The sequence below is a fragment of the Protomyctophum parallelum genome, assembly GCF_964188405.1.
Source record: "Protomyctophum parallelum genome assembly, chromosome: 21".
In the NCBI taxonomy this organism is placed as follows: domain Eukaryota; kingdom Metazoa; phylum Chordata; class Actinopteri; order Myctophiformes; family Myctophidae; genus Protomyctophum; species Protomyctophum parallelum.
The window spans coordinates 23,309,086-23,321,609 of record NC_139713.1 but is presented as its reverse complement, the minus strand read 5'-3'; the positions used below and the strand labels follow the sequence as shown (position 1 = coordinate 23,321,609).

The 12,524-nt window shown below is 41.8% G+C and overlaps 1 protein-coding gene across 1 annotated transcript; it reads right to left on the bottom strand.

Moving 5' to 3' along the window:
* Window positions 1-555: 555 nt before the first annotated feature.
* On the bottom strand, window positions 556-7,863 carry psmd5 (proteasome 26S subunit, non-ATPase 5). Its single transcript, XM_083793042.1, has 10 exons — window positions 7,685-7,863; window positions 5,512-5,656; window positions 5,058-5,171; window positions 4,455-4,583; window positions 3,455-3,564; window positions 3,197-3,339; window positions 2,303-2,494; window positions 1,776-1,885; window positions 1,284-1,424; window positions 556-1,183 (listed from the first exon to the last, which is right to left on the bottom strand). Exons 1-10 carry the CDS (start codon window positions 7,855-7,857, stop codon window positions 926-928), a joined length of 1,515 nt encoding a protein of 504 aa, XP_083649168.1. The 5' UTR covers window positions 7,858-7,863; the 3' UTR covers window positions 556-925.
* Window positions 7,864-12,524: the final 4,661 nt, after the last annotated feature.

Here is a 12,524-nt window from a genome sequence, read left to right as displayed (position 1 = left end):
CTATTTTCATCGTATACGACGGCGTCAGGTCTATAAGTGGTTTAAAGCGAGGTATAACGTGACTGTGATGAATGGCATCCAACGTGCTGCTGTAGAAACAATGCACATTCTATCAGTCTGACAGCACCGGACCCACTACCTGCACTGCAGCTTATACTGTACAAGGTGTGGGAACCTGACTGCACAATTACTTGATATATATACAGTATGTTTTTGCTGCATTTTGTAATCAAATTTGAGTAGCATTTCTTTTGTAAATATTGTACAATTTATGTTTACTAAACAAAAGTTGGCACTATTTTTTTAGTTTTATTCCATTTTATTTTGTTTAGGCTTTCAGGTGTTTTTTTTATTGTTATTATAATTTCGATGTGTTGAATCATGTTTTATTTTGAAGCAAAATAAAATGTAATAAATGCTTCTACTGCTAAACTAATACATATGGTTGCTGTCTCGTGTCGCAGCCTTGCAGGGTTTTTTTTATTTTTTTACAAAGAGGTGGGCCCTTGAAATGACACATTTAATTAGTTGTGTTACAAACTTACAAAGTTTGTTCAAAATGCATTTATTGGGGAATTGCAGACTCCATGCTCTCACAGTGAAACAGAAATTATTGTGAAAACTTAATGTGAACGTGAACATATGCATTTTGCTGCGCGAGCATGTAGGCCTATGCACACTTGCACAGTCCTTCATTTGGGTATGAAAAATATTGGGCTTGTTACTCAAATGTACTCGACATGGAAATGTGTGAGAATCACTGGTTTAAACAACATTAGGAAACACACCCAAATAAGTAACTACACTTTAGAAATAAGCCCAAAACAATGCAACTCGCAACTACTACCAATATTTACAAGCAACTTTACAGAAAAACAAGCCCAACATCGCTTATAATAAGCGGACATGGCAACACTGCAGTGAATCAGTCCGCTCCCTCTGTGGCGACGGTAGCCACTGCCAGCACGTAGTAGGGTCCCTCTCGGAGGTAGGTCTTCAGACGCAGGTAATTCTGGCTGCCCAGCACCTCTGCTGGACTCGCCGAGCTCAGCAGCGACCCAACTAGTTCAAACTTGGCATCCTTTGCCTCCTTTGTTTTTCCTGACGAGCGGTCCACAACGAACTCCATGAAACCCGGGGTGGAGATCATCAGTCGCTGGCCCCACGGCTGAGGAGCGATCGCCTGCAATGCACACACACGCACACAAAGAGTGTTATGGTTGATGCAGATTATGGTCTATACTGTATATGATAGCATGTGGGCAGTGTGTGTGGATACTCACAGAGAAGATGCTCAGTGCTGCACAGTGGAGCTCAGGGAAGGGCTGTGTGCTGATGTTACGGATCATCTCCATGGGATGATCAGACAGGAGGAGGAACCAGGACTCTGTTAGAGCCAGCAGGTCCTCTGTCTGCTGCTCCGCCTGCAGTAGAACACTCAGTTAAGAGTAAATGTGGCATTTATATAGTGCCTTTATCCAAGGAGCTTCACAGAGATTGTTGTAACACATTCATACACCGATGGCAGGGGAAACCATGCAAGGCACCAACCTGCTCATCAGGAGGCGAGCAATTAGGGGTACAGCATGCTCGCTCAAGGACACTTCGACACTAACTCAGGAGGAGCGCGGGATCAAACTGGGAACCTTCCGGTTGCCAAGCAACCACTCTACCCCTGAGCCACTGCCACTCATAATAGCACTTTTATGAGCCTATAGGTATTGAAAAGAAATATGAAATACTTTAAGTTTACACACACACACACACACACACACCTGTAGACAGATCAGTTGAGCGATGGCCTCCAAGCAGCGGACTCTCAACTCCGTGGCTCCAGTTGAGGCCAGTTTACTCATTCTGAACAACACTGCCTTGAACTTCTCTCCTGAGGAAGGAAGGAAGAAATCATAATAGTCATGAGACAGAATTGCTTCAAAAACACCCAGAGCCATGTCTCTTTCTCATGCTTCCAACTGCAACGTCAAGAGAGAGCAGGGGAGTGACATGCAGCGATGCCCGCGAGTAGAGCAGAGGTGTCGCTGTCAGGTATTAGAGACTACAGTATGCGGTACGAGATCGAACCAAATGGACATCAGGTCACCTGGTCAATGTCACGGTTGACTGACTGTTGATCATGACAGTGAACCAGTGAAAGTGGCTTAAATTCCGAATAAATAATGGACCTTGAAAAGGGTTGAAAACCACCGTTTTGCACACATCGCTATGTTGATGAAATGGTGAAATGATACATCCTTCAGCCTTAAATTGTAACCGGCATAAGACGGAGATGCCCCAAACAAACCTGTTTTGTGCAGGACTTGCTTGCCCTCCACGTTGGATCCCAGCAGACCCAGGGTGTCCAAAGCCACGCCGGTCATCACAGGGTCTGGATCAAGAGCCATCTCAAACACCTTGTTCTGGAAGGCTGGGTAGTGCTCACACACCTGCTGGGGGCTCTCCATTATGGCCAGTGTCCCAAAGAACTTCACCAAACCTGGAAGAGTAATATGCCCACAGGTTTGTAAATATATCAAAGATGCGATTATAATCTATCTGTAATGGATAAAGCCTTGGCCTGGAAGGGAGGTCATCAGGTGGTCTCCAACCTTCTTAGAGTGATTCGACACTCTCCAGTTGGCGGGTCAGCAGTGATTGGCCAAATCACTGCTTCTCTTATCCATGCTTCCAGTTCTTGTCTTTTCTCACATGCCAGAGCCAACAGGAGGCTCTCTCTGCCTTGCATGTTCTTGGGGGATTTGCAGGCACTGAGAGGGCTCTAGGACTATGGGTGTCTTCCTTCCTGCCTAGGGTCTGTGTCTCACCAGATTACAGTATAGTAAGTCTGTGCGGTGTGCATGCATCCGCCCTTGTCCACACTTGGCCTTACTCTGGTACATAGTCTGAATAAACGTGGGGCGATACATTATCTATGAACGACCAACACTTTAACGTACCCATTTATGTTCAAATATATGTATTATGTATGATAATTTTAAGATTTGCTCAATCACTGGACATCATTCATTCACACACCGATGTAATGTTCAGGGCCTGTAACTAACTTAGTAAACACATCAGTTTTTCTTTTTTTTAACAAATACATTCAAAACATCAGTAATCGGTGGTCCTGTTAGAGACTAAGTACAGTGTTTGTGTGTGTGTGGCCATGCTGAAAGTATTTCATTCAGCGCCTTACCAGGAAGGTAGAGAGAGGAGAATGAGTCTGTGTCAGCTCCTCTGATCAGGTTAGAGATCTTGTCCATGGCACCCTGCTGGGTGAGGTACTGTCGTCCGTGTTTACTGTGGACTAAAGTGGTCACCATCTCAATGGCTGTGGCCCTGAACGGAGGACAAATATCTATTATGCATTGATTAAAGTAAATTGACAAATGGGTGGTGGAGATATTCTCTCAATATTTGTGTGTGTGTGTGTGTGTGTGTGTGTGTCTGTTACCTAATCAGTATATCATTTCCTGTCAATTCGTCCAGCAACTGAGACATGATGTTGCTATTGGCACAATAGCCAAGAGAGATGGCCGACACTGAAGATATGTCTACTACCAACTGCAAACACAAAGAACAATGAATCAGTCTTTAGGGTCTATTTGTCAACCGTTACACAATATAATCCTCAAATTAGGGTTAGTGTTTGTTCAGTAACAAGGGTCTCTCCCCAGCTCTTACAAAGAAAATACATTTACAGGTCAGGACACCAATTTCATCCAATCAGCAGATATAACTAATACAGTGTATGATAAACAAGTTAATTTGGAAGTGATGAAACAAACAGACAAATAAGCAGACACAGTACACTACTACACACTACACACTACACACTACACTACGACACACTACACTACTACAGTATAAGCCTGAAGATGATAAATCATCTTTGTGGGGTTTCTTCTAACAGACCTGAAAATGCATTTCTTGTTTGCTGAAGAGCTGGAGAGATGTTGGGAGCGGGAATCCCTTTTGGTGTTAGCATTGTTATAGTTTAGCTATTGAAAAATAACAGATCTACAAGCTCAAAGCGCGCCACTCGGTGGCGCGCTATGAGCTTGTAGGTCTGCTATTTCTTTTAAATCGAAGAACGACTGACATAGAAACATAGCTTTTTCAGAAAACTGTCAGGATGTACAGTAGAAGACATTTTTAGAATCTGATCTCAGGTCAGAATGGGTTAAAACCGGGAAAGCATGTGTCCTTGCAGATTTTTGCATTGGCTATTCAAAAATAGCAGATATAGAAGCTAGCTCACAGCACGTCACTTTATGCTTGTACAGTACATGTGCTAATTTTGAACATTTTTGAAAAATCCTGACAGTGTGAGAACTACTGATTAAGAAGGCATTTGTAGCATCGGCCTCAGGTCTTAATATGATTTCAGATGTAATTAAAATACTTTTGTGCTGCTCTAAATGGCAACGATGTCTCATAAACGGTGTATGCACCTCATATACTCTATATCTGAGAATGTCTCCTGCAGCCATCACGTGCTTGATCTCATTAAGCAGGTCGCTCCGGAACAAAGCGTCTAATCCAGCCTTGGAATGACTCAGTTTGGACAGAGAGCCAATTGCCTAGAAAACACACACACACACACACACACACACACACACACACACACACACACACACACACACACACACACACACACACACACACACACACACACACACACACACACACACACACACACACACACACACACACACACACACACACACACACACACACACAAAACACCACGCACACAATTCATAAATTAAGGCACTATTTTATACTTAATCACAACACATTGTGACAAGTTGTGAGCTTGTAGAATGTGGCTATGTCTCAATCAAATATTAACAAGAGCTTATCTCTAAATAATAACTACATTGGATCCATTGGAACACTGGCTTTTCTTTTCCATTTCCTGAAAAGTAATGGTTTTGGACATACACGGTTTCTAGCCGACAATGCCGATATGCCGCACGTATATTGTGCAGCAGAAATATTTGTTCTCTTTTGTTCAGTGTCTCACATAATATACAGTATAGTATGATTGTCACCTCTTTTGCAACAGATATCTCTTCACTCTTAATGCAGTGGATGACTTCACGCACAACGTCGTGATTCTTGAGGATTTCAGTGACCGCCTCTGGATGCTCCATCATTCTGCTTATCTGAAATAATAACCCCACCAACAACAAAATATTTGATCATAATAATACCGTACATCTCATCTTCACAACATCACAAAAGATGTACGGTACTCACAGCGTGATCTGCTATTTTTGAACATTTAAAAAGAATCTCCGCAGCCTAATGCATATCATTTTGGCGTTCCTTGACATGACAATTTTGAGAAGCCCTATAGCAACATACGTTTTTCAGAAAACATTGGGATTTAGAAGACATTTGTAGAATTGGCCTCAGGTCTTAAGGGATCACACCTACTGTAACCATAGGACAGAGCCATTCATTCAGAATTCTATTCAGTGCAGCGTGTGCATTGAAACGTACCTGTGTCAAAGCCAGTATCTTGACTGTTTTGTCCGGGTGGACCAGGCCGGCCAGCAGCTCAGACTGCAGGTTCTGGGCCAGGTGCAGTGGACTCAGCGCCACCAGAATGCGACTCAGGATGGCCACACACAGCTCAGTCTGTTCTCTGTGGAACAGAACTCATCAGATCAACTTTGCATGTCCTACAACTGTCCTGTCCTATACCATTGGTTCTCAAAGTGGGGTCCAGGGTCCACCAGGGGTCCTTGGGAGGGGTCCCCACTCCCCAGCAAAATAAGTTAACATAGCATCACAATCATCTTAACCACTTTATCCAATATGTTGGCCGTTTCAGAAATAGTAGATCTGCTATTTTGTGAACATCATCCTGTCATGTACATGGAAATGTTGTCTGTGTGAATCTTGTGGAAAGGTTAGAGATATTTTACTGAACACACTTTTTCTGACAAGACTTTCAAATGCAGCACATTGTCTTTCGTTAAAATAAGCTATAGCTTGACTATATATTGTTTCTTACAGTGTAGTAAGTAGTGATGCACCGAATATTCGGCCGCAGAAAATATTCGGCAGAAAATGGCTAAATATGCATTTTCGGCCTATTCGGTTTCGGCCCAAATAGGCAGAAAATATATCACCGAATAGTGTATGCAATTAATGCATTCAAAGAGCTGAATAAATGTTTTATGGATCCATAAGTGATTATTATTTAAGTTAAGTTTTGCCATAACCATAATATAACATTTGTAGAATCAAACTCAGGTTAATGGGTTAAGTGAGGATACTAAAACAGCGATATTCAGTTACACTTCATACCAATGATACTGTGCGGGTGTAGGTATGTTAAGTGATATTAAACCACTTTCAACATGGCATTATAGGCAAAAGCTTTCTAAATCTTTCAAATTTTCCAAACATCTACAAGCTTGTAGGTCAACAATCTTTGCTATTTGTTGTACAACAAAGTATTTATAGTGCTTAAGTGGCATTCTGGACTAGACCTGTCTGGCTGGAAACATTGTGGTTGCAAGGACTGCATTTCTGACCTTTCAGATACAGGACTGTGTCACAGTCATTACCCGGTGATTGAGAGATTATTTATTCTGTACTTACTCTGTATAAACATACTATTTTAACTAGTGATGCCCCGAATATTCAGCCGCAGAAAATGTTCGGTTTCGGCCCGAATAGGCAGAAAATATATCACCGAATAGTGTATGCAATTAATGCATTCAAAAGGGCTGAATAAATGTTTTATGGACCCATAATAGTGATTATTATTTAAGTTAAGTTTTGCCATAATCATTTATTTTAAATAAATCAGGTAGCTTTAAGGTACGGCCATGACAGCAATGGTAGGAAAAAATATGTATAATATTAATCATATTCGGATATTCGGTTTTCGGCCAACTGTTTCCTATATTCGGTATTCGGTTTCGGCCAAGAATTTCAATTTCGGTGCATCCCTAGTAGTAAGCATTGCTAATTTGCTATATAGATTGAGTGTTTGTTCAGTGACGGAGGGAGGGCCGGGTCCCCGTCTCTTTAGTAAAAAAAAAAAAAAAAAAAGTATAGGCCAGGAAACAAATTTGATCCAGTCAGGAGAAAGAACTCATACAGTAACAGGAAAAACTAGTAAAATTAGAAGTGATGACACAAAAACAATGACACACGTGTGAATTGAGGGCCGCTCTTATCATCATACATCATCTCATTCTGGCCAATCACAAGTCATAGGAAACGGTAGCAATACAATGTTTGTGTTTACACAAACCCTATAGTCATAGGATTGGCTATACCTCAAAAATGTAATGAGCAATTGGAACTGTTAAATGGGTTCTCTCTCCTGATTGGCTGAAATTGGCAACACACCTGAAAAAAGAGCTGAACACTATAGAACTTTCCATTCCATTCTAACTCTGATGTGCTTATTGGGTGCTGCTTGCTTGCATAGGTTCTAACATCTAAATGCAATTAATAATATATTGGGTCAGTGAGTACAAATTAGAATGCCACGGACGTTACTGCCTCCATGAAATTGCAGTACATGTGTAATGTATGCATAATGTATATTGTAATTTAGTACCCCCCCTAGTACCAGCCATTCTAGGGCTACTGTCTATCACTGATGCTAACACATGCTAGCATCATTCTATGAGTCAAAAACGTACCTTACCTTTCATTAGTGTACAAAAGAGAGAAGATCGCGTCGAGCCGCTGTCCACTGACAACGTTCCTCAGAGTGCTGACAGGGATGGATAAAAGGGCTGTCTTCAGATTCTGCAGTTCTTCGATGGGATCTTCAATGCTGGAGATTTCCTCCAACAAGCTCTCTATGGAGGCCGCCATGTTGACTCAGTGTTCTTGTTGTCAACTTGTCATGTCACGTGTTGTGTTTGCGTTGTAAACGTTGCATCATTACTGCCATCTACTGGACTTAACATTTAGAAGATTTTAATATCTCAACCTGTCTAGACCTATAGCTTTGGTCCATAGCTCTAATGCTGTTGGAGATATGGACCAGAGCTATATATCTCAGACCCAAATCTTAGAATCTTTTTTAAAGTGTTGGATAAATGGATATGATTTTGTCAATAGTATCAATTGATTGGGTAGGAGAAAACAGGCAAACGTTAATACTTAACTTCCTGTCTCACAATCATTTTTCAAGGTTTTAAAGAAAATAATATTAGCAAAATGCTTTTTATTATTATTATTTTGGGGACCACTTGTCTTGCAATATCCTCATGGCCTGCCAGTGAGCCCCTGCCTACAAGCTGGACTGATCATGATGTTCTATTTCAAGAAACAAGATGACTAAGCTGAGTGTTTAAACATTGGCATGTTTATTATTAGTTTTAACAAACATAATGTTGGTAGGACGAAGATTAATTACCCATTTTTGTCTATCATTTGGTTCAATAGGTTCACTCTGTTACCATTTTCTCACTTTGTAAAGCGTGTCTGGTAGGATATTGGTATTATAAATCCAGCATAATTAGCATTGTAAAAAGCAGAGTTGTCATGAGTGCGCTGCCTTGGACCTGGTGAGAGATAGAAGTGAGGAAATAGACAGCTATTTCCTCAGGCTCTTCCATTGTCATTGATTGATTATTGAAAATTGCAAGTTTGTAGAATGGGTGCAGTTCAACAAAAGTACAGGTCAATACAAAATTGCTAAAACCCAGATAAGGCACTAATACTTGTGGGTCCCCCATTTTCAATTAATCCAAAGACATACAGATATACACTTCTATGGAAGAAAAAATGAAATCATCATATACCCAGTTAATGAATGTCTTTTTCACATGGTTTTTATTTGCCTCTCCCTGACAGCGTTTTGACCTAATAGGTCTTCCTCAGCATTATCAATCAGGTGTCCATTGTTTCTGTCTGTGAGAGCTAAATAAAAACCATGTGAAAAGGACATTCATTAACTGGGTAGGCTATATGATGATTTATTTTTTATTTTTTTGGTGTGCTGCTGCTGGCTATGAGAGTGTTGCGGGCCTTCTGCAATGCAGTCATTTCTCCCTGGTGGGAGCCTGGAGGTCAGAGAAGCAGGATGAGAATGAGGTTGTTTGTTGGGTTGAAAGTTAACCCTAACAGGACAGATGGTGAGAGTGAATGGAGCATTCCCTTGAGCCCTTTGTTAATGTAGAAATGAAGTGAATACACATTGATTTGAGTTTGATCGCTTGGGGCCAGACTGGTCAGCAGAAGACACATGATGATAATGTGAATTTACATGACCGGGATGGTTTACCAGGCTATAGTTTACCATAGCACTTTTACATCATCAGATATGACAGATTTTACAACTTTACCACAGCACTGCAGTATTGTCAGTTTGGATGGATGACTATTACTTAAGAGCAGATAGTCTGTGTAATCATTTATTGCTAGTTTCACTAGTTGAGGCATTTCCACCTGTCTTTAGGGAAAGTAAGTAAGACCTCCAATCTTGGAAAATAATACTTTTGTTTGATCTGTGCGGCGCTACTCACACAGCTGTGAGTATATGGTAATGGTATAATATACTGTATACTAATAGGTATTTTAGCATACTACTAAGTCAACCATCTGTGCTCTGTTGTAGTAGTCTACTCTGCACCTGGTGAAAATAGGAAGAAGTGTTAACACCATCCCAAGAACAAGCACAAGAAGGTACAGTAAGCTTAAAGTTAAACCATAACTTTACTAAAGATGATAGGATTTTGAAGTAATTTTAGGTCAATAAGTAAGCCGTTTGGACAATGTTGTCGTTTGGAAATCATGTAAAATATGCACTTGCATTGCAAGTATAAATTAAGCCTTAATGTGAATGGTGCCGTTTCAAGGGCCAGTCACTGATGGATCTGAATGAAAGCAATAATACACCATTTGACAGATATTACAACTTTACCACAGTATAACCAGCCCAGTATTGTGATTTGTGATAAAACATCGCATCCTCTTGCTCAAATTTGCACCAAATATGGTTCAGGGGCCATGACCATAGTAACACCAGCGGGACCTCATATTTCCCCCACAGGCGCACTGTTTGGGATCTAGCATGACAATAGTCACCATAAAACATAAATTCCGCAAATGTGGGCATTAGAACAGCAGCGTTTAACTCTCCAAATGGCCATAACTCTGAACATCGCTCCGATCAGCGCAATGCATTGACTTGATTTGAACCCACATTGAAAATAGCTTCGAAACCGGAAATAGCAGATCTATAAGCTCACAATTTGTCACATCACGATGCATTGAGGGCTTGTACATTGGCTATTTCTGTGTGGAACACTGGTATGCAACTAAGCATACATCAAGCATAAACGATTATGTACCTGGTCTCAGTCTTGCCTCACTCCTACAGAAGAATACCAGCAAGAGTGAGGGTGAAGGGTAAGATGGTAGTGAAAACATCTATGCTGTGCGTCTTGGAAAAGATGACACTGAAAAAGACAGGAGGCAGAGCTGGATGGAGGAGGCCTATGATTCTCATTTGGTGGGGGCGCTTTCCATTTAATGAAGTCATCCTGATCTCATCCCCTGGGTTTAGAGGTATAGGGAGAAGTGTGTTGAGGATGGAGCTGCCAGGCAAGAAGAGGAAGTCCTGGAGGTTTGTGGATATATAAGCAGCGGATGAATAAACAGATGATTCGCTGTGGTGACCCCTGATGCAAATTAGGTGAAAGACAGATTACAAAAAAACCAAAAAATACTTTTTTTCAGAGGTCTCTTCTTGAATATGGTCAATCTTTTCCATCTCTGTTGTCTGGTTGTCATGTTCTCTTCTTCCTTCTGAATCTGGGGAATGACTTCCTACTACGAGTCTCCACTTTGGTGGTGGTAGATGCCTCTTCAGCCGGAGGTTCATCCTGGGCTTGAGGTGAAGGAAGCGGATTGCTGTTTGCAACATTTTTATTCTTTGATTTGTCAAGGAAACGCCTCATCAACCCCTTCACGAACTTACCTTTCTTCCCGGTGGCAGCGGTGGAGGCCTTGGTTGACGGTGACGCAACACACTTGAGCATGTCCTTGGCACTGCTACCTGCAGTGTCTGGGTCCAGCGTGTGTTCACACACGTCCGATAAGAACTGATTCGTCTGTTCGTTCTGTTCTTGCAGATCTTCCATCTGCTCTGCCATTCTCAGGACCTTGTCCTCCGTCGTCTTCATCTGGTCTGTGATGTCTTCACTCGTCTCCGTGTGGGTGGAAGACGTTTCTGGCAGAGCCTGCCTTTCGCTTTCTCTAATCAGCTGGATTCTCTCATCCTCCCATGTGTCGATCTCCTTCGTTCTCTCCACCTCTATGTCCCTGAGCCTCAATTCGATCTTCAGCAGCTTGGTCTTCAGCTCTTCGTTCTGCTGCTCCATGGCGGCCAACCTCTTACACAAAGCCTCTTTTTGTCCGATTAGCTGGAGTCTCTCTTCCTCCCACAGGTCCTTCTCCTTGATGAAGACCTTGTTCATCTCCACCAGGGACGCCAGGAGTCTGTTCTCTTCTCTTGTCAACGCTTCCTGCCTGTAAACGTAACCGGCCACGCATGCCGCTGTCGCTGCTGCGACACCGCTGACGAAAGACTCCAAACTCATCGCGGATGATGACTACTTGTCCACCACCATTGATGAAAGACATAATGCCATTTGTTGCTGAAGTTGCGAAATGGTGGTTTTAAAGGACTACTAAATGGTTAAGATGACTACGTGGTGATGACATTGAGTGAGGATGACGTCATTATGTAGAATACATCAGGGATTCTCAAAAATCTCAGAAGAAACAAACATTAAACCTGTACCTCAAAAATGAATACAGAAGTTACTCCTGTATTCATTTTTGAGGTACAGGTTTAATGTTTGTTTTTAGTTCAATGTTTTTTTTTAAATGCCATTGACAATGAAGGGAAGATTTACGTCATCTTGACCCTGTCGGTGTTATCCCCCGGAACCACCGTTTTTACATAAACATACATAGTTACGTCATCAGTAATCCCTGACTGGCCGAGCGACGCCACCAACATACGGACCCAATCCAATCGGTCGAGGGGCCACCGACATACGCAGCAAGCTGCCAACCTGCGCTCTGATTGGCCGAGCGACGCCACCAAAAATACACGATCCCTGATTGGATTGGCCGAGCGACGCCACCAAAGTAAGTAAATTAATATATCTGTACATGTCATTTAAACTGCTAGAGGTGGACATGTGGATGCACTATGTACTCACGTTCAATCTTAGACCTATTCTACTGTTAGACTGATTGGTTCTTGGTTTACCTATTGATTGATTGATTGATTGATTGATTGAAGTTTTAGTCAGTATGCAGAATGTGGACAACACCATGATAAAGCAATACACTTGTTTACAACAGGGTCCACCTATGATCCTAGATTCCTATTGCTATGCATTTGATGTATTACCTATGTATTATAGTCACTCTGGATTAAGAGTGTCTGCTAAGTAAAGACCTTAATTGTCAATTATATGCATAATGCCTGCACGCACACACACACAGACAGACACACA